This window comes from Rhinatrema bivittatum, chromosome 4 (assembly GCF_901001135.1).
Source record: "Rhinatrema bivittatum chromosome 4, aRhiBiv1.1, whole genome shotgun sequence".
In the NCBI taxonomy this organism is placed as follows: Eukaryota; Metazoa; Chordata; class Amphibia; order Gymnophiona; family Rhinatrematidae; genus Rhinatrema; species Rhinatrema bivittatum.
In genome coordinates, this window is record NC_042618.1 from 34,013,850 (window position 1) to 34,041,129 (window position 27,280).

Genomic DNA, 27,280 nt, shown 5'->3' on the forward strand with positions numbered 1-27,280 from the left:
AGAGCATTTTGCAACGTGTGTGTGCTTGTGCGTGCACTTTGTAAAGTGCGCATGTGTAGACGTGGATGGTTGTGCGCGTTTATAAATGGGTGCGGCCATTTCATTACATACGCATGTACATGCGCGCATGGTAGTGAATAGGCTGAAAGCGTCTACATGCGTGTCCTGTTGGATATGTGCATGCACATGTGCACGCAAATCCCGATTCCATCAGGTAACTGGACCAGTGAAGCAGCCAGTATCCCACTGCTAGTATATTTCCTCCTAACAGAGAATAGTTTGGAAGACAGGGTAGGTAAGAAAATATATTTTATTTGGCTCAGCAGGGCTGTGGAGGTGTGTGTGTTTGTGTGAGAAAAGCCTTCATTTTTGCAATCACGATATTAGCCACCATTACAGCTGTGACCCACGATAACGGCGGCTATCCCGCGATAAAAACTTTTCCTCCCTCTACCACACAAAAAAAAGTGTTACTTCCGATGCTAAATACCACATTAGTGTGCGTTAAATTTTCGCGACATGCGATAGGAGTCGCCTCATTTACATAAAAAGCTATCTTTAACATACTCATTATCAAATTTGCATGCTAGCACGCAACGCGATGAAGATCGCACATGTATTGTGCATTAGACCCCTTTTATCACGAGTTGAGGCCCTAACACAATTTGATGAATGACCCTGTTAGGACCTTATTTACTAAGACTTTTTTGCCATTCTGTGTCTATGGGAAAAACCCTCAGTAAATCAACCGCTTAGGGGTAGATTTTAAAAGAAGCGCGCACGGCCTAATGTGCGCACACATGTACGTCCGATTTTATAACATGAGTGCGCAGGTTATAAAATTCTGGGTCAGTGCGTGCAAGGTGGTGCACAATTGTGCACTTTGCGTGCGCCGAGCCGCACTGCCTTCCCCTGTTCCCTTCCCCCTAGCCTGACCTTCCTACCCCTTCCCCTAACCTTCCCTCCCCCCCAGCCCTACTCTAACCCCCCCGACCTTTATTTTACCTTTTGCGCCTGCCGGCCAACTGCTAGCACACAATCCCCGGCACAGCGGCCATATTTGCCTGACCCTGCCAACGCCCCCATCCCTTTAGTAAAGCCCCGGGCTTGAAAATAGGCCCGGCGCATGTAACCTTTTTAAAATCAGGCCCTTAGACTATTAAGCCCTCTAGGGGCAGGGGAATACCTGCAGTACCTGAATTTAACTCACTTTTAACTAAATCTAAATAAAAAAAAAAATAACTGTGAATGCTAGGGTTAACCTGTATCTGTCGGACTGTATCAGTGATTTTTGTGTCCATGTTGAGGACCAATGCGACTCTTAAGACCTGATTCAATAAGCGATCAGTTTTCAAAGAGGGTTAGTTTCCTAACTTTGGGGTACAGGCACCTCCATTAGCCCCTCTGAAAACTGATTAGAGCTTAGCACCTAAATTCAGGTGCCTAGTTTCATCTCTAGGAGCCTACAAAACCAGGCAGCAGTTGGGGTGGAGTTAGGATGGGGTAAAAAAGTTAGGTACTTAGCAGTGATTTTCAGCACCAGGTACCCAGCTTAGGACCCTTAATCTAGGCCAATAAGTTGCAGGTCTAAATTTAAGACCCTAAGTTTTAGGAACCTAAATTTAGGTGAATTTTCAGTTTAAGGTTTAGGAACCTAAATTCAGCTGAAAATTGCCTTCAATTTAAGTGTGTAAAATTTAGGAACCGCGAGTTCAATTTTCAAAAAATGAGTGCTTCATTTCAGATCCTAAGGTTTAGGGATCTATATTTAAGAAGAATTTTCAGTCAAACTTGTATGCTTCAATTTTTGGCTGAAAATTCTCCTAAGGTTAGGGATTTAAAAATTAGGGTCTGAAATGAAGCACCATGTTTTGAAAATTGAAGCCTCGATCCCTAAATTTTACTCACTTAAATTTAGGATAATTTTCAGCACCGTCAGAAAATTTAGGGTTGGAATTCATTTTCCTAGATTTGGGTGCCTGAATAAGGCGCCTAGTGCTGAAAATCAATGCTAAGTACCTACGTTTTTTTTTTTCCCCCACCCTAATTCTGCCCTGCTAGCTTCCGACATTTTACATTCCTAAATTTAGGTTCCCAACCCTAGCCAATGTTCAAAGAGTCCAATTTAGGTCACTAACTCCTAAAGTTAGGAGCCAAAACCCTTTGAAAATTGACCAGTGAGCATTTTTTTGAGAATTGACCTCACCGAGACTTTTCTCCCATTCTTTGTCTATGGGAAAAGACCCCAAGCTTTAACTTTCAAGACTCCAGAATGCCAGTTTTTGACTCCAGCAGGGTTAAAGCTTACTAAAAAAAAAATTCAGCTCTGCTAGAGGAATATAAACTCCTTAATGGAGAAAAGTTTTGTGGGTAGGGAGAGATGAGAAAGAAAAGCAACATACGTGTATCACTATAGAAGGAGCCCTACTGATCAGCTGCGGACAGCATTCATGTAAGAAGCTAAGATAACAAGTTTGTTTTAAATAGTTCACTCTTTCACAGTGCTGCTGTCACTAGACCACAAGCTAGATTTGGAAGCAGGCTCCTGAAGCCAACTTCCTGTCCATTAACCATTAGTTATTTAAACTTAAACTGGTGTCCTAAGTGACACTATAAAAGTTTTTGACAGATCCTTATAATATTTATAATCTGGAAAGTTATTTTTTTGCAGTTCACACAGATGTTCACGATGCTACAATTGTAACATAGTAACGACGGCAGATAAAGACCAAATGGTCCGTCTAGTCTGCCCAACAATTTGCTTATGGTAGTGATTGCCGCTCCGTGCAGGTTACCCCCATGCGTTCCATTAAGGGTAGTAACTGCCGCCATGTGCAAGTTACTGCTATGAGGAAATATTACTTCATCCCTTTTTTCAAGCTTTTCCGGATCCGCACTACTTGTCCCATGCCCTTTTGAATTCATTAACTGTTCTCATCTTTACCACCTCTTCCGGAAATGCATTCCAGGCATCACCACTCTCTCCGTGAAGACATATTTCCTGACGTTGGTTCTGAGTTGGCCCCCCTGGAGTTTCATTTCATGACCCCTGTTACTACTGTTTCCTTTCCAATAGAAAAGGTTCGAAGTGTGTGCATCATTAAAACCTTTCAGGAATCTGAAAGTCTGTATCATATGTTCCCTGCACCTTCTCTCTTCCAGGGTATACATATTCAGATCCTTCAGCCTCTCCTCATAAGTCTTCCGATGAAGACCCCACACCATTTTGGTCGCCCTTCTCTGGACCGCCTCCATCCTATCTCCATCCTTATGGAGATATACGAGCTCCAGTACTGAACACAGTACTCCAGGTGAGGCCTCACCAAGGGACCTGTACAAGGGAATTATCTCCTCCTTTTTCTTACGGGTTATTCCTCTCTCTATGCAGCCCAGCATGCTTATGGCTTTAGCTATCGCCTTGTGACATTGCTTGACTGCCTTCAGATCGCCAGATACTGTCACCCAAAGGATTTGCATGCACTGTTTCCATTGTATGCAAATCTATCTCATGTATATTCACTATGGATCTCATGAAAACCCAACTGGTCAGGTGTAGCCTGAGGACTGGGTTGAGAAGCACTGCCTTACAGAACAAATGTTCTGATTGGATAGGGCTATAAACAAGCTGCAAACTCCATATTAAATTAAGAATTAAATAAAACATATTCAGGTTGCTGTGGCCAATAATATTACTTTTGGGTGGGATTTGAATTATGTACAAAGCCGGAAATGAGCAATTTGTTAAGGGAGTTACTTTGTTACAATATTTAAGACATAAACAAAGAAAGAAATTTCATGCCTTTCAAATACACATTTAGATTTAGAAAAGAGCTGATACAGTGCAGCTTTTCTTTAGCCTCTGGTTGCTAGAACTCGTGGTAAATAAAATTTAAAAGTGAAAATCTTTGTTGTGGTTGTAAACCATTCTCCATATTGTGAAACTCTTGAGTGCTTGGCCTAGGAGTGGCCAACTCCAGTCCTTAAGGGCCACAAACAGGCCAGGTTTTCATGATATCCACAATGAATGTGCATGAGATAGATTGGCTTGCATTGCCTTCATTATGTGCAAATCTATCACATGCATATTGATTGATTGTGGCTCTCAAGGACAAAGGTGGCTACACCCCTGGCCTAGCCTGTCACTTGACAATCTTTGAAACACACCAATCGAACAAACCAAACCTTTTCTCAATCTCTCTGATATGATGTACAGTATGAAACCTTCTGCTGGACTAACGGAAAGAATGTTCTAATAAATCAGTTTTTCAGATCATGTGCTGTAGGGTCTCTTCTTCAGCCGACCCCAGGACCAATGTGCCCACTGGAATGCCGCACCATCTAAAATGCAAGGAGTTAATCATCCTTGTTCAAGGCCTTTTAATTTTAGATGTGACGCACAATTCATTAGAGTTAAGGCTAGGCACGCTGTCGTTCAGGATTTGAGTCTTCAGCACTATTCAATGACACTGTGTGTAGACAACAGGAAATCATTACATACTGTTTAATCAACACTGCAGCTGAATGTGAGAAAGTAGTATGTGTCACTGTGTCCTTTACTGCTTGCAAATGTCTCCTGCTACTCACTCAGTGGATTCTTTGCAAGCTATAATGCCTCTCATTGGGCCTTCTAAAGGAATATGTACAGGTGATGATGCAAAAAAATGTATTACTAACTGCAGAGACCCTAGCACTCTCCAGGAGCAGTGTAGCCACTGCAACAGGGTCCTGTGTCTATCATTATGCTGCTACATCCAATATATCTGAGTCATATCTCTAAATGCTCAAACGTTTTATGTCTAAATTACTATCCTGCTACCTTATAATCCCGTTCTTCTTAGTCAGTCATCTTATTTGCTTTAGAGAATATATGGTTTAATAAAAGGCGGTTTAGCATAGTGAGTAAAGCATGGAGATATGAAATCTGGAGACCTAGCTTCATTTCCTGGCAGCTCGCTACTACCCGTGCCCTTACTAGAGAAGCATTTAACCTCTGTGTCAAGACATATTTAGTGGACATGCCTTTTGAGACATGGTCATTGCAACTGTATGTGATTTGCATTGTAGAGATGACGTGATGCAGAATGTATGATCTGCAAAAATCCCAGTTAGTGGTCCATACTTTTATGAGGGTGAGGGCATGATGTATGCGCATGTTCTCACATAATTATTCATTTGCAAGGATTTGTATGACTAATTCTTCGTTGATTCTACACTCTTCAGTACCACAGGCCTGTCCCATATCTTCCCCTGCTGAATTCTGCCTTGAAAATGGCAGTGCATTGAATCAGGACGCTTTCAGGCGATGAGGGGAAAGAACTACGGTGAGATATTGTCTCCCACATATGCCAAGAAAACCACCAGAGCCATAGCAAGCCAATGGCCAATATGGCCTTGGCTATAGGCCCCAGTGTTTGAAGGGTGTTGCGCCGTCAGCCGCACCACATGCAGTTTGTTATCCATGGTGGGGCTGGCAGTGCAGGAGGAGTGTGCGCGCTCACGGTCCTGGAACTCCTCCCAATGTTCATTCTCTCCTTCTGCCTCCACCCCCCATACCATCCTGGTCCATCTCTCTTCTTCCCCCCCCCCTCGCAGCAGCACCAGGACATGGGGTAAGGGCAAACAGTGCGCACTTCCATAAAGGTTGTGCTGTGGCCGAAGAACCAAGAAGGAAAAAAGAAAATGAACGTGAGGCTTTTCTCCGAGCTGCACTCAGGCCCTGCAGTGACTCTGCCCCCCCACGTGAGTTTCCTAGGTAACAGGAATTTCATGTGGAAGGAGGAGCAGGAGGTGGAGCTGCGGCAGTGGGCAGGCCCTGAGCATGAACCAGCTCAGAGACGGGCGTTCATTCTCTCTTTTTTTTGTTCTTCTTAGTTCTTTGGCCACTGCATGGCCCTTCATAGAAGTGCACCCTTCCCACCCTCTCCCTCCTGCCCCAGCCCTGGGGTTCTCCTGGATTAGCCAAGCCAGATGAGGGAGGAGAACCCAGCACGGTGCCATGGGAGGATGCTGGACAAGGGAAATGCTGGGAAGGTGACTGAGGAGGAGGAAAGAGAGAGATGCTGTGTAGGGAAGAGAAGTTTGACGAGATGCTTGGCAGGTGGGACAGAGAGTGACTTCTGGGCAGGGGAAGCAATGAAGTAAGAGAATCGTGTGATGTTTGGAGATGGGGGAAGATACTGGAAAGGCGGAGAGTGGGATTGCAAGGCAGGAGGAGAGAGAGAGAGGATGCTATTCCCAGCTGTTGCTGCGAGGGCAAGTGATACCACAACTTGCAGGTGAATGGGGATGGCTCAAGAGTGGAGGACTGGGCAGGGGTGATCAGGAGGGAGGCCTCCCATGGCACCGTGCTGGGCATAGGCTGTTTAAAACCAGCCCTGAACAGTTGGAGGGGACGAACTGAAGAAGGCAGGAGGAAAGAGAAGAAATAGAAAATGGACAGGAGACCCTGGGAAAGGAGTTAGAGAAAGATAGACAAGAGGAAAGCAGAGAAAAAGAAGCTGGGACCAAGATGACTGAAAAAGTAAAATGTCAAAGACAACAAATGTAGAAAAAAATCATCATATTTTCACATTAGTGAATGGAATATTTCAGCTTTAGCAATCTGCATCTTTAACATCTTTGTACTTTGCTCAGTAAATGAGAAAATTGATTTCTGTTTGTGTTTAATCACCATTGCATTGTATGTGAAGTCTGGGAGTTCCATTTCATTTTATTCTGCACATTTCAAGTTTGTGCTCACTTATTCTGGATTCGGTGAGAATCTCTCCGTGTTCTGCATGTGTGACAGAGGTGAAAGATTTTTGCTAGCGTGTAGTTTCTGTGTGAGGATCTGCACCAGTTCAGCTTGTTCTGTTTTCCCAGTAGGAGGTGTATTGGTGTTCTAGGACCTGTTGCTATATTTGCAGTGCTGCCTTTTCACAGGAAGGGTTGTTACTGTATGAGTCCTGGGTCTTAGTGTTGTTATTTAGCAGGGTTTTGCTGTGCATCACAATGGATGGAGTTTGCTTTGCCGTTGATGAGATCTAGAACCTAATTAGTTTAATACAATAGAAGGGAAGAATGCAATGCTCATTGAAGCCAATACTTCTGCTGATAAAGGCTATCAGGAGCACTTGGCTTACAGTTTAAATGCCCCTTGCCAAACATCACTTATTAAATTGACTTTTGAAATGACTTTTTAAAATGTTTGTCTATTTCTGATAATATCCACTAAAATCAAATGGTTTTTGTCACATTCAGAATTACTTATTCAAAATAGTTGATGGTGATTTTGATAACTGTAAACTTCACAGGACTTATCTTATTTAACCAGATAGGTATCCATTTCCCAAAACCTAGTAACAGATTTCAGAAATGCCAGTGAAGTCCCCTAAATCCACTCCGACCTAGACAAAGACTCCTTTTTCAACTTCTAGTGCTTAATGAGGTGTACAGATCACTGATTAGTTGGGTATGGGTTACGGATCTCATCCATACAGGCCTAAAGATCTCACTTGCATCTACTTCTAGATTATAATTAATGTGTTATGTTTTAAATAAACAAACAAACAAACAAACAGTCTCCCAGCTCATGGCCTCATGTACAGGGTGAGGGAGTAGTGTTTTACTTGGGCCACAGGTAACGAATTGCCTGCCACGATTTGGGGATTTTTCTTACTGCCAGGTAATGTGCCATTTAATGCGTGATGGCAGTGCGATGGGGACATCGTGACATTGGTGGTCAGGAGAATAGCAAGAATAAAAGGAGATGAAGAAAAGAGGTCAAGGGCCTGCTGGTTATTTATTTGCTTCTTAGACAAGATAATATGACTTGTTTTCTTTTTCCTTTCTCCCTCAGTTTTAATGTTTAATGGGCCCAGTATTTCTGCTCGGTAATTTCCCCATGACTAGGAAGCATTGCTGTTTGAAATCATGACACACATTTTTATTCCCACTAAAAAGGGCCCCTACGTATGTGACATACATTCTTTTACTTTTTATCACAGGAGGATGTCTCAAAGCTCAGTGACCCAGGATACCTCGCTGAGGCTCCTGCTGCATTCAGTGGGTTTTCCGGGAAAAGGGGGGGGATGCATTGTGCTAAGTTAATGATTAATACAGGAAATAGCTTGCAGCATTCTTAGTCAGTCTTACTGCATGGCTGGTGCCACCTCTGAAACAGAGAGAGTCTGCCCCTGACAGAGCTGAAGAGAGAAGTGAATCTTGTAGTAGGGCACCATAAGTGGAAACAGGTGGGGGTGGGGGGAGGAGGTATTTCGGGGAGGAGCACGGATTGTCTTTACAGGGGTAAGAAGGTGTTTTTCTGAGGACTTGTAAATTAGCATGAGGGTGACACATATGTCATAATAAAGGGCTTGCTGATTGATAAAGGCTATCTACCACATGGGAAACATCCTAGGATGGTTCTCACACTTGTCTTATTTGACCCCCCCCCCCCCCCCCCAGTCTGGTTTCAAGGATATCCCCAATGAATATGCATGAGTTATATTTACCTGCACTGAAGGCTGAGCACATGTAAATTTATCTCCTGCATGGTATTCGTGAATATCCTGTAATCCCAACAGGCTGTGGGGTCAGGTTTGGACACCTCTGGTTTACACCTTTCTGAAAGGCATTCCTCAGTCACATGGAAGAACTTTTATGTACTAGAAAAGGCCGAAAGAATTAATCCAAGTGCTTCTGTAGTCTGAATCAGTCCTGCAGCAGATTAGCTTCAGGAGTATTGTGTGTAGCTCTATTCACCACATCTAAAAAAAAATATATATATATATTCTGATAGAAAAGAGTGACAATAATGGTTCCTTCTCAGCATTCAGACAGGTTAATCCATGACCAGTGTGTTATGCCCCTCTACCAGCAGATGGAGATGGAACAAAGCTGACGTCACGATATATATACCCCTGCTCTGACATCAGCTCACCAGTATTCTCTGTCTCCAGCAGATGGTGGACGTGCTTCTCCCTACTGGGGATTGCTTATTTAAAAAAAAAAAAAAAAAGGTGAAAGAGAAGGATTAATCACACACTGCTTCTCCTGAGATGATACCTTGTGGTCCCTCCTTTTGTCGAGTTCTTCTGAGGTGATATCTGGTGATCCCTCCTTCAGTCAAGTGCCTTGGTCTGGTAGCCGGTTTTCCAAAGTGGACTTAGCTTCCAGGAGAGTATCAGCTGAGAGGCTAGCAGGTGCAGGAAGCCGAATGCGGCGGTGAAGGCATTAGCCCTCTCCCCCTGCAGCCGGAGACCAACTCTGTACTCGGCTGGGACAGGCTAAGCTCAGGTAAAGAGTTTAAAAAAAAAGAAGAAGAAGAGAGAGATTTAGGGATTCCTCTCCCCTCTTCAGTTTCTGGTCTTTGAGCCTCGGCGCACCAATCCAATGTACGTTCCCTTCTCCGTCGGGGACTTGGGGAGTCACGGTAATTTTGTCGGATTGAGCAGCCCTTAGGGCTAGGCCCTGCTCTCAGGCTTCACTGGGACGCCACATGGTAGGTTGCGGTGGCATTCACATGCTTTCTGTTGTGATGCTACTTGCGGGCAGAGCCGCAAGCAGCCTCTCACCTCTTTTCCAGCTAAGCTGCTGCGTTCCAGATGCGGCCAGGAGGCCACCGTGATTCAACCTCGCTCCTGCCAAGCTACCGCTCCCTGACGCAGCCAGGAAGCCGCCTAAGCTCCTGCCACCTTGATTTCCTATGGCAGGGAGCCACTGAGAATTTGCTCCTCTCTTCAGCGGCAGGAAGGCTGCTGTCACCGCCACTGCCGCCGCACCCCGGACTGCCGCGGACCTGATCCTCTTCAGCGGCAGGAAGCCGCCATTGCTAAGGCCCTGTCTTGCGGCTAGTGCCGCCCCTAGGCTTTCCCTCGCAGCAGGAACGTCGCCAACAGTCTGTTCCTGCTTCTGCCTGCCTCTAGGTGCGTGGCCGCGCCTTTCCACTATATTTAAAGGGCCCACGGTGGGAAAACGCCTCGGGCCCCTCCTGATGAGGTCTCCTGGGCGTTCTTTGGCTAGCCCTATAAAAGGGCTTCACTTCCAATTCTGCTTTGCCTTGCATCGGAGTTCTTCGCTCCTGGAATCTCCTGTCTTCCAGGGCTCTGCCAGGTCTTCGTTCTTCATTGGAGCTCCATGTCCTGTCTTGGTTCCTGATCCTTCGTTGCCTCTCCTGATGTTCCGTGATCCAGTCTTGATGTTCCTGACGTCCGTGATCCAGTCCTGATGCTCCGTGATTCAGCCCTGATGTCCCTGATGTTCTGTGTTCCAGCCTTGATGTCCTGAACCCCTGGTTCCTCGTCGTCACCTTTCCTGATGTCCCATGTCATGGTCCGTGACCAGCCTCACGGGCGGGCTGTGTAGGGCACCTCGTGGCACAAGGCCTGCCTTCTTGCCTGCAGCCCAAGCCTCCGGAGGGTCATCCTTGCCTGAAGCCAAGTCCCGTCTTGGTCCTGTGTCTTGAATCTCCCTGTTTGAAGCCAAGTCCCATCTTGGTCCTGTGTCCTGAATCTCGTTCCGGCCCTTGGATTCCCTTGTGTCTGCTCCGTCCATGTGGTAGATGCTGCTGGAACCTGTGCCGCTTCAGCGTGGTCCGCGACCAGCCACAGGCGGCTGTGTAGGGTGTGCCCCGGTGCAGGCCTCTACAGTATCTGGGACATGTTCCTCGCACTTGCTTCACTTCTCGTCTGGAGTCTGCCCCGCATCCAGCGTGGTCCGTGACCAGCCCTGTGGGCGGGCTTTGTGGGGTGCGCTGCGTCACAGCCTCAACCTAGTACCTGTTCCTGAATCCTCGTCTTCAGTACCTTGATCCTGAGTCTTCGTCTTTAGTACCTTGATCCTGAGTCTTCGTCTTCAGTCTCTGCTTGAACCATCGTTTGCTCTCGACTTCCGTCTGTCCCGGCGTGCCTGCCATTCCCCAGCGGCGGGTCCAAAAGGGCTATCGGGTGGCCGGAGGACTACCTCAGAGAACAACACGTTGTTGGTTCTCACCTGGCATGCTCGGGTTCGATGGAGGGTGAGGGTCCTGAGACTACAGTCTCCACCATGCTCGGACACGTCTCACCTGCCTCGGTACCACCTTGGAGCACTCTGGGGTAGTGCTGTGGCCCAAGGGCACACAGTCCCCTCGGAAATGGGACCGCTCTCCTAGCGCTCCCTAACATTTTATTCTTCACAAGACTCCCGCGAAAGCAGTGCCTGATGTCTGTATGCATGTGCGCATCCAGGATGAGCGTCCATTTGGACTACATGGTTGTACATCCAAATTTTGGATGTTGATTGTTCGAGCATTCAACAGTGTGTGCGTGTGTCTGTGTGTGTGTATATATATATATATATATCCTAATTTTGGGCGTCCATTTTTTGGGCATCTTCTTTGGGCTTGCCAGGTATGGACACACAATTGTAAGTACATAAGAAATTGCCATGCTGGGTCAGACCAAGGGTCCATCAAGCCCAGCATCCTGTTTTCAACAGAGGCCAAACCAGACCACAAGAACCTGGCAAGTACACAAACACAAGAAGATCCCATGCTACTGATGCAATTAATAGCAATGGCTATTCCCTAAGTAAACTTGATCAATAGTAGTCAATGGACTTCCCCTCCAAGAACTTATCCAAACATTTTTTGAACCCAGCTACACTAAATGCACTAACCACATCCTCTGGCAACAAATTCCAGAGCTTAATTGTGCATTGAGTGAAAAAGAATTTTCTCCGATTAGTCTTAAATGTGCTACTTGCTAACTTCATGGAATGCTCCCTATTCCTCCTATTATCCGAAAGTTTAAATAACCGCTTCACATCTACTCGTTCAAGACCTCTCATGATCTTAAAGACCTCTATCATATCCCCCCTCAGCCGTCTCTTCCTCAAGCTGAACAGCCCTAACCTCTTCAGCCTTTCCTCATAGGGGAGCTGTTCCATCCCCTTTATCATTTTGGTCGCCCTTCTCTGTACCGTCTCCATCACAACTATTTCTTTTTTGAGATGCGACGACCAGAATTGTACACAGTATTCAAGGTGCGGTCTCACCCAGGTAGAGAGTCCATCAAGCTAGGTTGAGAGAACATTGCACAAATATCATCTTTGGGTGAGTTTCCTCACTCCGAGGGTCATCAAATCTTCACAAGAGAGCACTGTTCTGTTCGTACGACTCACTTTGAATGTCAAAGTGGCCCCTAACCCTTACACTAATACCTAAACCTCACCTCGAGTTACTAGGTGGGCCTCCCATAGAGATATAAATACCTATCTAGGATGAGTGAAATATGGCTAGTCTCTCTCTCTCACATTCTGGCACTTATCTCAAAGTGCAAAAAAGTTATCACAATTTGTGGTAACTTAGCTCTTCACATAGGGGTAGATTTTATAAATCTACGACCGCACGAACAAAAGTAAGCGGGACTTTATAAGATACGTGTGGCTACGCACGTATCTTATAAAATCCGTGGTCGGCGCGTGCAAGGGGGTGCACATTTGTGCACCTTGCGCGCGCAAAGCCCTGTGCGCGCTGCCCGTTCCCTCCGAGGCTGCTCCGAAATCGGAGCAGCCTCGGAGGGAACTTTTCTTCCACCCCCCTGCACCTTGCCCTCCCTTCCCCTCCCTAACCCCCCCCCCCCCCCCACCTGTGTTTTAAAAGTTACACCTGCCAGAAGCAGGATGCTGGCGTGCGATTCCCCGGCCCGGCCATGCCCCCGAAACGGAGGCCTCGGCCATGCCCCCGAAACGCGCTCGGGCCGGCACCATGCCACCAACACGCCCCCCGGAACGCCCCGACATGCCCCCCTAGCAAAGCCCCGGGACTTACGTGCGCCCCGGGGCTTGCGTGCACCGCCGAGCCTATGCAAAATAGGCTTGGCGCGCGCAGGGGTTTTTTAAAAGGGTCCATAGGTATTAGTGCAAAATGCGATAACCTGCCTATTACCATAAAACACGCCCCTTTCTCTATTGCAGGCAATATTTAGTGCATTTTGATAAATCCAGACCTATGTTTGCAGTCTTGCTTTTTCATAGGTAAGGTTGTTGCTGCTCAATTCCTGGGTGTTAGTACTATTATGGAATGACTGGTATGCTATATAATTTCTAAATGTCTTATTAGAAGGTTTTCATGTTATTTCACAAAGTGGCTGGCATGGAAGGGATTTTGAAGTACTATTACTGAGGGGATATCAGAATTTGAATATATTTTTTGTATGTTGAGTCTCCATCTGCTGGTAGAGGTGCATAACCCACTGATCGTGGATTAACCTGTCTTCCCTAGAGAAAAGGAATTTATCAGGTAAGTAATAATTTCTCATTATGAAAAAAGGTTTGACAGGTTAGGATTTTTTAGCTCTGAGAAGAGATGACTGAGAAGAGACATGGTAGAGGTCTATAACATTGTGACTGGTATGGAACAAGTTGATGGGGAACAGTTATTTACTCTTTCCAACCCTATTAGGAGTAAGAGACACATAAGAACATAAGAAAATGCCATACTGGGTCAGACCAAGGGTCCATCAAGCCCAGCATCCTGTTTCCAACAGAGGCCAATCCAGGCCATAAGAACCTGGCAAGTACCCAAAAACTAAGTCTATTCCATGTAACCATTGCTAATGGCAGTGGCTATTCTCTAAGTGAACTTAATAGCAGGTAATGGACTTCTCCTCCAAGAACTTATCCAATCCTTTTTTAAACACAGCTATACTAACTGCACTAACCACATTCTCTGGCAACAAATTCCAGAGTTTAATTGTGCGTTGAGTAAAAAAGAACTTTCTCCGATTAGTTTTAAATGTGCCCCATGCTAACTTCATGGAGTGTCCCCTAGTCTTTCTACTATCCGAAAGAGTAAATAACCGATTCACATCTACCTGTTCTAGACCTCTCATGATTTTAAACACCTCTATCATATCACCCCTCAGTCGTCTCTTCTCCAAGCTGAAAAGTCCTAACCTCTTTAGTCTTTCCTCATAGGGGAGTTGTTCCATTCCCCTTATCACTCCATGAAAGTAATTAGTAGCAGATTTAAAACAAATTTTAGAAAGTTTTTCAGTCAGCGCATAATTAAGTTATGGAATTTGCTGCCAGGGAATGTGGTCAAGGCTGGTGATTCAGTTAAGTTTTAAAAAAAAGATTTGGATAAGTTTCTAGGCAACAGGTCCATTAAGCATTATTTATTGAGACAACCATAGCTGTCTCAATCTCCTGCTTCTGGGCATGAGCACCATGGCATGAACTTTCCTATTTGGGATCTGCTGAGCACTTCCAGACTGGCCTCTGTTGGAGATGAGCTACTGAGTGTTGATCGGACCCAGCGTGGCATTTCTTATGTTCTTATAGTAGCACTGGGTAGAGAAGGGGAGAATGGGGACTTAATGAACTATGTAGCCTCTAATTTGTCCACATTATCATATTTTCTAAAATCGCAGGCCTTAGTGAATCACGCAGTACCAGGGGGCGGGCCTGCAAAAGCCGGCAGCGATCGCACCACTGCAGTGCTATCACTGCTGGCTTTCGCAAACCAATAGCGCCACCGTGAAAGGTGGTGCTATTGGGCGCGTTACTGGTGGCGATAAGGGGCCTTACCTTTTCGCCGTTGGCGATGTCATCGCCGCGTCCACCCCGGTGCTGCCCCAACTCCTCCCCTTCTGGTACTGACTCCGCCCCGATCTAGCTATCGCATGCGAAAAGGGACTTTTCGCGTGCGAAAGCTATAGAAAATGACCCCCTTAGTTACCTGGATGTGGAGTCCAATTGAGCATTTCTCAGCCTTACATGGTTAGACAGCTGCTGTAGTTTACTGTCCTGTCTCTCCTGAAGGTTGCAGGGAATATTACCTGTCAGTACTGAGTGCTGAATCGGGACTGCTGGCTGCCAGACTAATCAGATAGGCATTGCACCAAGTCTGAAGTTTCATATTGCTGAAGTGATGAGTTCATCGCCATAGAGAGGAAGCATGCCTTCTCCAGAGACTATTGCGCTGTTTGATTTATTTTGGAATGGCATTTTTTTTAACCTTACAATATTAATGCAGGAAGTACTACACTACAACTTCATTTCTTCCTCTAAATAGATTTATTCTTGTAACTACCTAATCTAATGATTTCCCTCAGGTATTTGTTATCAGTCAATGGAAAGAAAGTTTTTTTTAATCTCATAATTTAAAAACTCTGAGCTACTTTTTGCATTCATTGTGCTTAATTTGTTGATGGCCATCAGTTTCCATGATTTGTCTAATTTAAAAAAAAAAAAAAAAATCTATTCAAAGGAAACGAATTGTGCCTGTCCAGACTCTTAGGCACGCACCATGGCAATTGGCACAAGGTTTCAGCACCTGCTCTGCAGCTGCCAAGTGAGTCAGTCTTGGGAAGGAGATATTTGACCACTTTAAAATGTAGACATTGCAGTATTTGCAGTCATTCTGCTTCTTCTGTTTGAAATCAGAACTTTACGCTGTTATTAAAAAGCAAGGGCAGGTCTGAAACCTCCACCTGGAAACTGTGGTGCTTCACGGCCGCTGTCTTCTCCTGAAAACCCGCCGTAGGCTTTAGCCATCTCTGGGGTGGAACTTCAGACGGCACGAATGGTGGGGAGTTTGAGGGCTAGTCCGATAACGTCATTAATGACTGCCAGTCCCTCCTCCTCCTCCTCCAAGAGCATCTAAAGATTCAGTGGTTCATTTGCTGTGTTGCATAATATTTACACCCTGCGGCAGTGGTATGCCGTTTTGGAGAAAGGGCCTCGCATCTGTTTATGCGCCTCCTCCAAGCTGCATTTCACCACAGAGACAGGCCAACCCCTTCCCCAATCCCACTCACAACTCTCGGTCCTGACAGGAAGGTGCAGGAGGAGCTCCCTGAATCGCAAGAAATGAGAAACCGGAATGCTGTTTGCGATCCGCAGTTCTCATTCCTTGCGGTGATTGGAATCAAATCCAGACTTTGTTGATCCTATCCCCTTGGGATTAACAGTATGGTCTTTATCTGTACTTTTGAAGGGCTGCTTGGAATGAAAAGGTCTTTGGAAGACTATTTGAGTGATTGGTAATATTTATGCCATGGCAGGCTCTGTTGGGAAATCGCGTTGCTGATCTGTTGCGTTGTGCTTTGAGTTAAGAGCACGAACTGTGGTGGTTTCTGTTCTCGTGCTTTTCACTATTGGTTTAACATTTTTAACCAAGATCTACTTATATTTCCTGTTCTCTCCTTTCTGGTAAAGACATCATTTTCCTGTTTGCGTTCAAGCGTATACAGGAGGTTAACTGCTTCTAAAGCATTTTGGTCTTGTTTTAGAACTTTATGCAATGTAATTATTTTATTTATCAACTAAAGCAAACTGAGCAGCCCTACCTGGAAAGTATTTTTTTTTCCTCTGTTGTTTTAATGCTACATTTCAACATCCATGGCAACTGGGTAAGTGCTGTTAATGTTCATGATTTTGCTGGAACATAGCAGTTATAGCGTAGTCCTACATGGACAGATTAATCATATTAGGAAAACCGAGGATGATATTTTCATTTATGTGGAATTTATTGTAAAAGAACAAAAAATGTTTGTGCTTCAGTCTGCAAAATGCCTAACCTTTAAGGTGGTGGTTGTCATTGTTCTGTTGAAAAATAGATTGGAGCTGCAGGCATAAACCACCTCCTGGATTTATATTTTTAATTACGAAGGTCGTAGTAAGGGTTCGTAGGTGATGATGCAATAAACGTGAATCTTTCATAAATGTTATAGTTGGCTTGGGCACAGTCTGGCAGCAGCGAGCATGAGGTGCTCTAATGGTAGGCTCTGATTTGTACAATTTTGTGCTGGTTTGTTTAATTCTAAACTATATAAACCTTCTTTCCAGATCAGTGTTCAAGGCAGGGTGCAATAAAAAAAAACCCATAAACGTATGTGTTACATTAACGTAAACATTATTTTAAAAGCATACATAACAAAACTTAAAAACATATAACCAAACAATTTAAATACCTAAATAGCAGAAACAAACCCCAATTTAAAAACCACAGTTAACTCCAAACACTTGTTAAATTAAAAAAAACATTTCTAAACCGCAGATATTCTGTTTCCAGAGTGCTTTAACATAGAAAAATAGAAATGTGATGGCAAAAAAAAGGACCAAACAGCTTATCTAGTCTGTCTATTCATACCAACTATTCAGCTTTACAATCTCTACCACTTCCTCGGAGATACCATGAAGGTACCCCATGCTTTCTTGAATGCAGATACTGCCCTTGTCTCCACTACCTACACAAGGAGGCTATTCCATGCAGCTGCCACTCTCTGTAAATAAATATTTCCTTAGATTAACTCTTTTACTCTCATTCCATGACTCCTCATTCTAGAGCCTCCTTTTTATTGAAAGAGGCCGGCCTCATATGCATGGAAACCTTGGAGGTATACACATGTCTCTATCATATCTCCCCTGTCCTGGATATATGTGTTTACATCTTTGTCTGTCCCCATATGCTTTAGAACAAAGACCACTTACTGTTTTAGTGGCCACCCTAGGGGGTTCACTCCAGCTGGTTTATATCCTTTTAAAGGGGTGGTCTCCAGAATTGTATGCAGTATTCTAAATGGAGTCTCACCAGGGGCTTATACACCAGCAAAATCACCACCTTTTTGCCATTTCTCTCTCTCTGCATCCAAATATTTTTTTCTGGATTTTGCCGTTGCCTTATCTACTTGTTTGGCTACCTTAGGATCATCAGATATGATCATCCCTGGATCCTTTTCTTCTTCTTTCGGATGGTATTCACCCCAGAGTTCTAAAAGAAGTCAAAAATGAAATTTCAGAAGTTTTAGAAAACATTTGTAAACTATCCTTAAAATTGTCCATTGTACCTGAAAACTGGAGGATGGCCATTGTAACCCTGATTATTTTAAAAAGGGTTCCAGGAGTGATCCAGGAAACTATAGACCAGTGAGCCTGACTTCAGTGAGGGGAAAATAGTGGAAACTATTCTAAGGAAAAAAAATCACAGGACATATAGAAAAACATGGTTTAATGGAACACAGTCAGTATAGATTTATCCAAGGGAAGTCTTGCCTCACAAATCTGCTATATTTTTTTGAAGGGGTGAATAAACACATGGATAAAAGTGAACCAGCAGATATAGGGGTAGATTTTATAAAAGTACGCTGGATTATAATAGATATGCGCGTAGCCACACGTATCCTTTAAAATCCGGGATCGTCGCACAAGGCTGCTCAAAATCGGCAGCCTGCGCACACTGAGCCACACAGCCTTCCTCCGTTCCCTTCGAGGCCTCTCCGAAATCGGAGCAGCCTCAGAGGGAACTTTCCTTCCACCCCCCCCCCCCGTACCTTCCCCTACCTAACCCATCCCCCAGCCCTATCTAACCCCCCCCCCCACCTTTGTTTTAAAGTTACGCCTGCCTAACTCGCGCGCCGGCGCGTGATTCCCCGGCCCGGGAGCTGTTTCGGAGGCCTCGGCCATGCCCCCGAAATGCCCCTGGGCTGGAACCACGCCCACAGCCCCGCCCCCGAATGACGCACCGCTGCAACACGCCCTGACATGCCCCCCCCCCCAGGAAAGCCCCGGGACTTACGCGTGTCCCGGGGCTTGCGCGCGCCGCTGAGCCTATGCAAGATAGGCTCGGCACGCGTAGGAGTGGTTTGGGTTAGGTTTTCGGGGGTTACACGCATAACCCTTTGAAAATGTACCCCAAAGTGTATTTGGATTTTCAGAAGACATTTGTCAAAAATCCCTCATGAGAGGCTTCTAAGAAAACTAAAAAGTCATAGGATAGGAGGCGAGTAGGATTAAATGGTCAATTTTCTCAGTGGAAAAGGGTAAACAGTGGAGTGCCTCAGAGATCTGTACTTGGATTGTTGCTTTTCAGTACATTTATAAATGATCTGGAAAGGGATAAGATGAGTGAGTGATCAGATTCTCAGATGACACAAAATTATTCAGAGTAGTTAAATCACATGCAGATTGTGATTACTCACAGGAGGAATTTACGAGACTGGAATATTGGGTATCCAAATGGTAGATGAAATTTAATGTGGACAAGTGCAAGGTGTTGCATATAGGGAAAAATAACCCTTGCTGTTGTTACACGATGTTAGGTTCCATATTAGGAGCTACCATCCAAGAAAGAGATCTAGGCATCATAGTGGATAATACATTGAAATTGTTGGCTCAGTGAGCTGTGGTATTCAAAAAAGAAAACAATCAGGCTGATACAGTAAAACCCGTGGGAGAGCGGGCGCTCCGAGGCGAGCGCCCACTCTCCCAACACGCACCCAGGCCACTCTTCTGGGCACGCGATCAAGTATTTAAATGAGGGCCCACGGTAAAATTTTACCGGCGTCGGTTCTCAAACCCGCTTACAGCCATGGGTTCGGAAAACAGATGCCAACTAAATTGAGCGTCCATCTTCTGACCCGCGGGCCAATTTTAAATATATATATATATATTTTTTTTTTTATTTTGTGGCCTCCGACTTAATTTTGCTATGATATTAAGTCGGAGGGTGTACAGAAAAGCAGTTTTTTCTACTTTTCTGTACACTTTCCCGGTGCCGGTGCCGGCAGAAATTAAAGTCTGCCTTTGGGCAGGCATAAATTTCTGAAAGTAAAATGTGCAGAGCGCACTGTACTGTATCGGCCTGAATGTTAGGAATTATTTGGAAAGGAATAGTGAATAAAACGGAGAATGTCATAATGCCTCTGTATCGCTCTATGATGACACCACACCTAGAGTATTGTATGCAATTCTGGTCGCCGCATCTCAAAAAATATATAGTTGCACTAGAGAAGGTACAGAGAAGAGCGACTAAAATGATTAAGGGGATAGAACAGCTCCCCTATGAGGAAAGGCTAAAAAGGTTAAGGCTGTTCAGCTTGGAGAAAAGACGGCTGAGGGGGAAATGATAGAGGTCTTTAAATCATGAGAAGACTAGAATGGGTAATTGTGAATTGGTTATTTACTCTTTCAGATAATAGAAGGATTAGAGGGTCCTCCATGAAGTTAGCAAGTAGCACATTTAAAGCAAACTGAAGAAAATTCTTTTTCACTCAATGCACAATTAAGCTCTGGAATTCGTTGCCAGAAGATGTGGTTAGTGTAGTTAGTGTAGCTGGGTTTATAAAATGTTTGGATAAGTTCCTGGAAGAGAAGTCAATTACCTGCTATTAATCAAGTTGACTTAGGGAATAGCCACTGCTATTACTGGCATTAATAGCATGGGATGTATTTAATGTTTGGATAATGTTTGGGTACTTGTAACCTGGATCAACCACTGTTGGAAACAGTTTGCTAGACTTGTTGGGCCCTCAGTCTGACCCAGCTTGGCAATTTATGTTCTTATGTTTTAAGAATTTCTCCCTTATATGGTACCACTCCCTTGGCTTTTTGCAGCCCAAATGCAAGACTGCATTTTTTAGCTGCCAAGCTCTAGACCATTGTCCAAGCTTCACTAGATCCTTCCTTATGATTTCCACACTTTCCAGGCTGTCTACCCTGTTGTAGACTTTGATATCATCTGTAAAAAGACAAACTTTTCCTGACCATCCTTTCACAGTGTCGCTTGCACAAATGTTAAAAATAACGGGTCCAAGAACCAATCCCTGCAACCTGCTGCTAGTAATGCCTCTCTCCTGAGTGAATTCCAGTTACCACTACCCGTTGTCGCCTCCCACTCAACCAATGTCTAACCCAGTCAGTCTCTCTAGGGCCCTTACCAAGCACACTCAATTTATTTCTAAGTTGCTTTCCTCAGGAGTGTATTCCATTCTTGAGGGACAGCACAAGAAATAGTTTGCATCCCAGTCCTACACAATTACATTACTAAAAGAGATGGCATTCACAGCAAGGCCTCTTGGGCCATACTTGGTGAACAAGATGAAACTTAGCGAAGGCGTTCCTGGCAGCTGTTAATACACAGTATAAACAAATGTCCATTTTCAAGGCAGAATCCAGTAGAACTTCCAAGCTACGTACCTAGATCTTCAGTTTAAGGTCTTCAAATTACCATCCAGTTGTGGAAGAGTATCCAAATCCTGAGATCCTGAATTACTCACCTCCAGTGCTTCCGTCTTGTAAGAGGTTAGTTTAATTTTATTTACCCGTACTCAGCCTACAAGGGCTTGCAGACACTGGTTTAGAATTTCAGCCACCCCTGAGATATCCTTACCTAGGAGAACGTGTTTGGACATCATCAGCATATAAATGATAGCACACTCCATATCTCTTAATAATTTCACCTAACTGTTACAGATAAATATTAGTTTAGTTTAATAAAGTCTATTAATTGCCTATGCCAGGGCACTGGGCAATTTACAAATAGTACATTCATAAAAAATAAACATAAAAAACAACATAATAACAATAACAGAATCACCACTGTGCAGGAATTAAAAGTTTAGATGATTAATTAAAGGCCTGTTTCATCAAAAGAATAAGGGAAAAGAGTGGATCTCTGAGGGACTCCCTCTAAAAGAACCCGTGAATTTGAAAGACAGACACCCATCACCGCTTTCAGTATTCTGCCTGTCAAAAAGAATAAAAGCAATTTATTGCCACATCACCTAAATCCAAGGCTGCATAACCTGTGCAATAAAATGTTGTGGTCAATAGTGTCAAAGGCAGCAAAAAAATTTGTACTACTGAAACCTTCTATAGTGCTACTCCAAGGTATGCAGCGCTGTACAAAAAAAAACAAACATATGAGACCATCCCTGCTCCGTAGTTTGCAATCTAATCAAGAGAAACATACAGGGCAAATGAGACTTGGGAAAATGTATTTATTAAGATAACTGTTAAAAATCAATGAGGTTGTAAGTGGGACAATCAGGTGCTCAGATTTAAACGTGGCCTCAAAAAGGCGGGATCTTAGCAAGATTTCAATAAGGGTGTTCCAAAGGCCATGTTGCAGCCAGGTGGAAAGCTCTACGTTGGGAATCAGCAGTAGAGTAGAAGGGAATAGATTGGAGTGACTTGCATGATGAGCAGAGTGCACAAGGAGGGGTGCAGAGAGAGAGAGAAGGTAGTGAGGAGCTGTAAGTGAGTAAGAGGAGCTTGAATTGTAGGTGAGAATGCATAGAACTGACCAAGCAGAAACTCCCTAGTCCAAGCCCCCTCGAAGAACATCCACTAAGGCTACCAACAAAATGCCTGTGCTATATCACACTCGAAAACCTGACTGGAAATCTGAAAAGTCCAATTCACTTAAAAAATCTGGCAGCTGAGGAGCCACTATCCGCTCAATCAGTTTACCTAAAAATTGTAAACTTGATACTGGCTCCTTTGACATTTATTTGCATAGTCACTGGGGTTTTAGTTTGCTATTTGATTGCTAATTATTTTGTAGATTTGGAAATGATAAAAGGAAGTGGCAGTTAATGGCAAAGCCTGAATCCTGTATGCCAGGATTTTTCAGAGCCAGCAGGTTGTGAGTGTGCTTGTGTCTTAGTATATTTGATGTCTTCAGTTTCTAAACTAAGACGTAAACTGACATTCGGGGGATGCTTCACCTTGCTAATTCGGTGCAGCTCTGCTGTTTGAACTTTGTTTCCATACTGCACGGTGGATTGTGCAACCCTGAGCGGAAGAGATGCCATATTTAAAGCCAAAACCATTGTTTAAAGCGTTGCTCTGCATAACTTTTATGTGGTTTTATTTCTCACGCCCTCCCTCCCTCTCTCTCTCGCTCCCTCTGCCATTTACTCCCGCCAAACTGAAAATAGCTTTTTTGCTAATACAATGAAAAGTGAAGGGTGAAAAATAAACAGCCTAATAGCCTGTCCCAACATCCTGGCATCAAGCAGCATTATCATAGAATTAAAGGGGAGGACTCTGAATTCATCCACCAGGTGTAAATCTTCCCAGCACATGATGGGGTTGGTCTGGGGGACCTCTTTACTAAGGAATTTCCCCCCCATTCTGTATCTATGGAGAAAAAAAAGCTTAGTAAATCAGATTGGGTGTCTGGGTGTCTGTCTTTGTTGGACCAAATTAAGATTTATCCAAATATGTTGTTTACAAGCTTTCAGTACCCCCAATGTCTTCTGTTCACACGTAAAGATGGGCCTATCCTGTTCTAAAAACGTATATGTAATGTAATGCAGTGTAATTGTGGTTTGCTCTTGCTTTTATATGGTAAAATCCCCCACCCAGCACGTCTCCCAACTTTCAAAACTGCCCATGTTACACCACTTGCCCACACAGATTTATGCTGGTATTGTGTAAACTCTTGCATGTTTCCGTGCACGTGAATATTTGTAATGCAGAGACACGCACGCTTTCTCCACCGGATTTATAAAATTATAGCACCTTGCAAAAGTCTTCACACCCTTGTGCATTTTTTATATTCTGCTGTCTAAAAATTACAAATCAAAATGCAGGATTTGGTGCGAGAGGTGACAGTGGTGGGGAGCTCAGTAACGGTGATCATAATGCAAACAAATTTGACTTAATGACTGAAGAGAGGACATTAAGTAAATTTCAGCTCTAGCATTAAACTTTCGAAAGGGAGATTAATAAAGCGAAAATAGTTAGAAAGAAACTAAAAGATGCAGTTACAGTGATTAAGAGTTTACATCAGGTGAGGACATTTTTTAAAAATACCGTCTTGGAAGCCCAGACCAGATGCATTTGATGCATTAAAAAGGGTGAAAGAAAGGCAAAACAATTGCCAGCATGGTTAAAGGGTGAAGTGAAAGAGGCTATTTTAACCAAAAAATACTTCTTTCAAAAATTGGAAAAAGAATCCATCTGAAGAAAATAGAAAAAGCATAAGCATTGGCAAGTTAGATTTAAGCATTGATAAGGGAAGCTGAAAGAATTTGAAAAGAAAACTTGACATAAAGGCAAAAACTCACAATAAAAACTTTTAAAAATATATCTAAAGCCAGGAAGCCTGCAAGGGAGTCTGTTGGACCTTTAGATGATTGAGGGTTTAAAGGGCCACTTAGGGAAGATAAGGCCATCACGGAAAGACTAAATTAATTCTTTGCTTTAGCGTTTATCGAAACATGCCAGAAACAATGTCTAATGGTGATGATTCAGGAGAACTGTAACAAATCTTGATGAACCTGGAAGATGTAATAGGGTACATTTACAAACTAAAGAGTAGCAAATTACCCAGACTAGTTGGTATATACCCCAGAATTCTAAAGAACTCAAAAATGAAATTGCAGATCTATTACTAATAATTTCTAACCTATCATTAAAATCATTCATTGTACCTGAAGACTGGAGGGTAGCCAATGTAACTCCGATCTTTAAAAAGGGCTCCGGGGATGATGTAGGAAGCTATAGACTGGTGAGTATGAATTCAATGCTGGAAAAGTCAAGGAAACTATTCTAAAGAACAAAATCACAGAACATATAGAAAGACATAACTTAATGGGACACAGCCGGTATGAATTAACATAAGGGAAGTCTTGCCTCACCAATCTGCTCCATTTTATGAAGGGGTTATTAAGCATGTGGTAATGGTAAGCCGATAGATATAGTGGGGTAGATTTTTTTAAAAAGCGCGATCGCGTACTTTTGTTCGCGCAGCAGGCGCAAACAAAAGTTACCAGCAGCTTTCTTTTTTCCCAGAAAGATAGCACTGCTTATATCCTTCCCCTGATCTGTCCCTTTGAATAACATTATCCCGGGGTTCTTGCTGTGGCTCCTGGCTTGCTATGTGTTGACCTTTGCTTCAGCTCATTTCATACAACAAAAACAGCTTTATTCTTCATCCAGAAGTGTTTGAATCAGCTCAGCTACTGTGAATGGACATCGGTGGACTCTGTTTAACTTATTATGGGTCTTGTTAAGGCAGTGTTTTGAATCTGAGCTAATTTGGGTTTGCTGTGACAAGGGGTATGAAGACTTATGCAAGCATTAACTTTTTGTGTTTTTAAAATTCATAATTGGTTTGGAATATCTCTATTGTTCTTTCATGATAGAAGTGTAGAGTATGTTGTGTAGATTGGTGAAATAAACTACTTTAATGCACTTTTATTTCTATTTTTTATATAGCAGAATGTGAAAAATATACAAGATGTGACATCTTTTGCAAGGCATTGTACACACTTATTTTAAGTGTGTAATAATAGTGCACATGTTGTAAGCTATTTTATAAACTTTGAGAGTATGTGCGTACTTGCAGTGTCACACATCAATGTAAACAGGAGAAAAAAAATGTGGTTTGGTGTTTTCTGGATCAGGCTTCAGAAACGCACGCTACTTTGTAAGCGGTACATGTGCATGCATTACTGAACACTTTTACACCTTCCAGTTGACTCGTGCAATTGAAATCACACTTGCCTTTTGTCCGTAGCAGCTTTTGGGTGAGAGGTCTGGGGGAACTGGTGATTCCCTGTATGCACATATGGCATACCCGCATACTTTATTAGTTACCTGCCTCCGTGTTTAATTTTGGCATATTCAGGTGTGCATACTCATTTTACAGATGCAACCCCCTTCATAACGCTCCATACAGTGTTAACGGTATAAATCAAATACCACATCATCATTAGGGTTTTATTTGTAGATAAAAAGGAAGTGGAACTATGGTGGTGGGGAAGAGGAGGTCAGAGCCATGTGTGATGGGGTGGGGCTAGGACTGGCTGTGAAGTCTTTCTCTCTCACACACACTCTCTCTCTCTCTCTCTCTCTTCCTCACCCCACTGATCCTCCATCATCCTCAGCCCCACCTACCAGAACTGATTTACAGCATCAGCTCTGCTCCTCTTCATCAGATCCTGGAAAAGAGGTGGCAGAACACTATTCTAGATTGTTTTTTTTCAGAAATTAGTCCCTGGGTAGCAGACAGGCAAAATGCATTGACTTGGCACAAGTTTGAAACTTGTGAGCAGCAGCTTAGTAGCCAGGGTTGAAGCCTTGATGGTTGCCATTACTGCTCTGCCTGTTTCAAGCTTGTGCTAAGTCAGCTGGTTCTTTGGGGATGCAGTGTCTGCTGCAGGATCACAGCAGGAAGGGAAGGGCAGAATTAGGGAGCAGGCTGTTCTCTGCCCTGCCTGCTTCAGGCTCACCTCCCTCTTCCCTGGGGCTGGAACCCCTGCTGCTCTCTGCCTCTTAAATCCGAGAAGTGGTAGAGGCAGTTCCCTCACAGATCAAGCCCTGATCATCATCAGCAGCCGCAGCTTTTCACGCTTGTCTAATTAACATTTCTGGCAAATCCTACCATTAAAAAGATAACTGTTGCATTGAGCAGTCTCCCATGCGGCGTGCTGACGTATCACCTGTTCTCCTTAACTCACATGCAGAGCCTCTGCACTTTCCCCCATGGTGCTGTCTTGGTATCTGTTCAGCCACCGGGTTGCCCATAGCTACTGTGCGGAGTCATCAGTCAGGCAGCAAGGAAATGCTAGGAAGGTTAACTTTAGTAAGGGTTGGATGTGTAACATCTCAACACGCAAGAAATCTAGGAGTCGTCATAGACGATCAACTCAATCACAAAAAATTCATTAAGAACTCCCTCAAGGAATGTTACTCCAAACTGCAAACACTAAAAAAAACCTCAAACCACTCTTACATTTTAATGATTTCCGGACAATACTCCAGTCCACAATCTTCACAAAAATAGACTACTGCAACTCGCTACTCATTGGCCTTCCAAAAAATACCATCTCACCCCTCCAAATGCTACAGAACGCAGTTGCACGCATCCTTACCAACACACGCAGGAACGAACACATAACCCCAATCCTCAAAGAACTACATTGGTTACCTATTCAACAGCATGTACACTATAAAGCCCTCACTATAATACACAAAACCTTACTCAACCCATATATCAAGTGGCCACGCAACACCTTCTCCTTCCACAACGCAAACAGACCTACACGGTCACGCTATCTAGCAACCTTAAACATTCCCACCCCCAGACTTACCCATTACAACGCCACCAGGGTACGTGCACTATCCATTGCCGGCCCCACACTCTGGAACTCCATGCCCACCAACATTCGCCAAGAACACTGCCTACAAAAATTTAAAAAAAAAACTAAAAACTTGGCTCTTCACACAAGCATACTCATAATCTCAAGAATTACACCCCACAGCCTACTTCAATACATCATACACCACCCCAACTCCCTGCCCCCTCAATAACACCCCCCCCCACAGCACATACTCTACCAAACCACCACAAAGTAGCCCTCCACTGAGAATACTCAACCTCTCCTCCCATAGATTAATTGACTAATATAATCCAGCCCCTACACACAAAGTCTATCAGTTTAGACTAAACTAGATCCAATTTGAGATCTATTCGGTTATCTATATACAGATCATCACGATGCATTCTCTAATGATAAACTCA

At 43.9% G+C, this 27,280-nt stretch overlaps 1 protein-coding gene across 3 annotated transcripts in view; it reads left to right on the forward strand.

The window, feature by feature from the left end:
• EVL (Enah/Vasp-like) overlaps positions 1-27,280 on the forward strand; it is a 365,975-nt gene that overhangs the window by 158,176 nt on the left and 180,519 nt on the right. Inside the window, exon 1 of one of the 3 annotated variants that reach the window (XM_029597933.1) lies at positions 16,213-16,376. The exons of the other annotated variants lie outside the window; for them this stretch is intronic. Within the exon in view, the coding sequence (XP_029453793.1) occupies positions 16,366-16,376 (11 nt within the window). The 5' untranslated portion in view covers positions 16,213-16,365. Of the gene's footprint in view, positions 1-16,212; positions 16,377-27,280 lie in introns of those variants that run through there. 3 annotated transcript variants of the gene reach the window in all.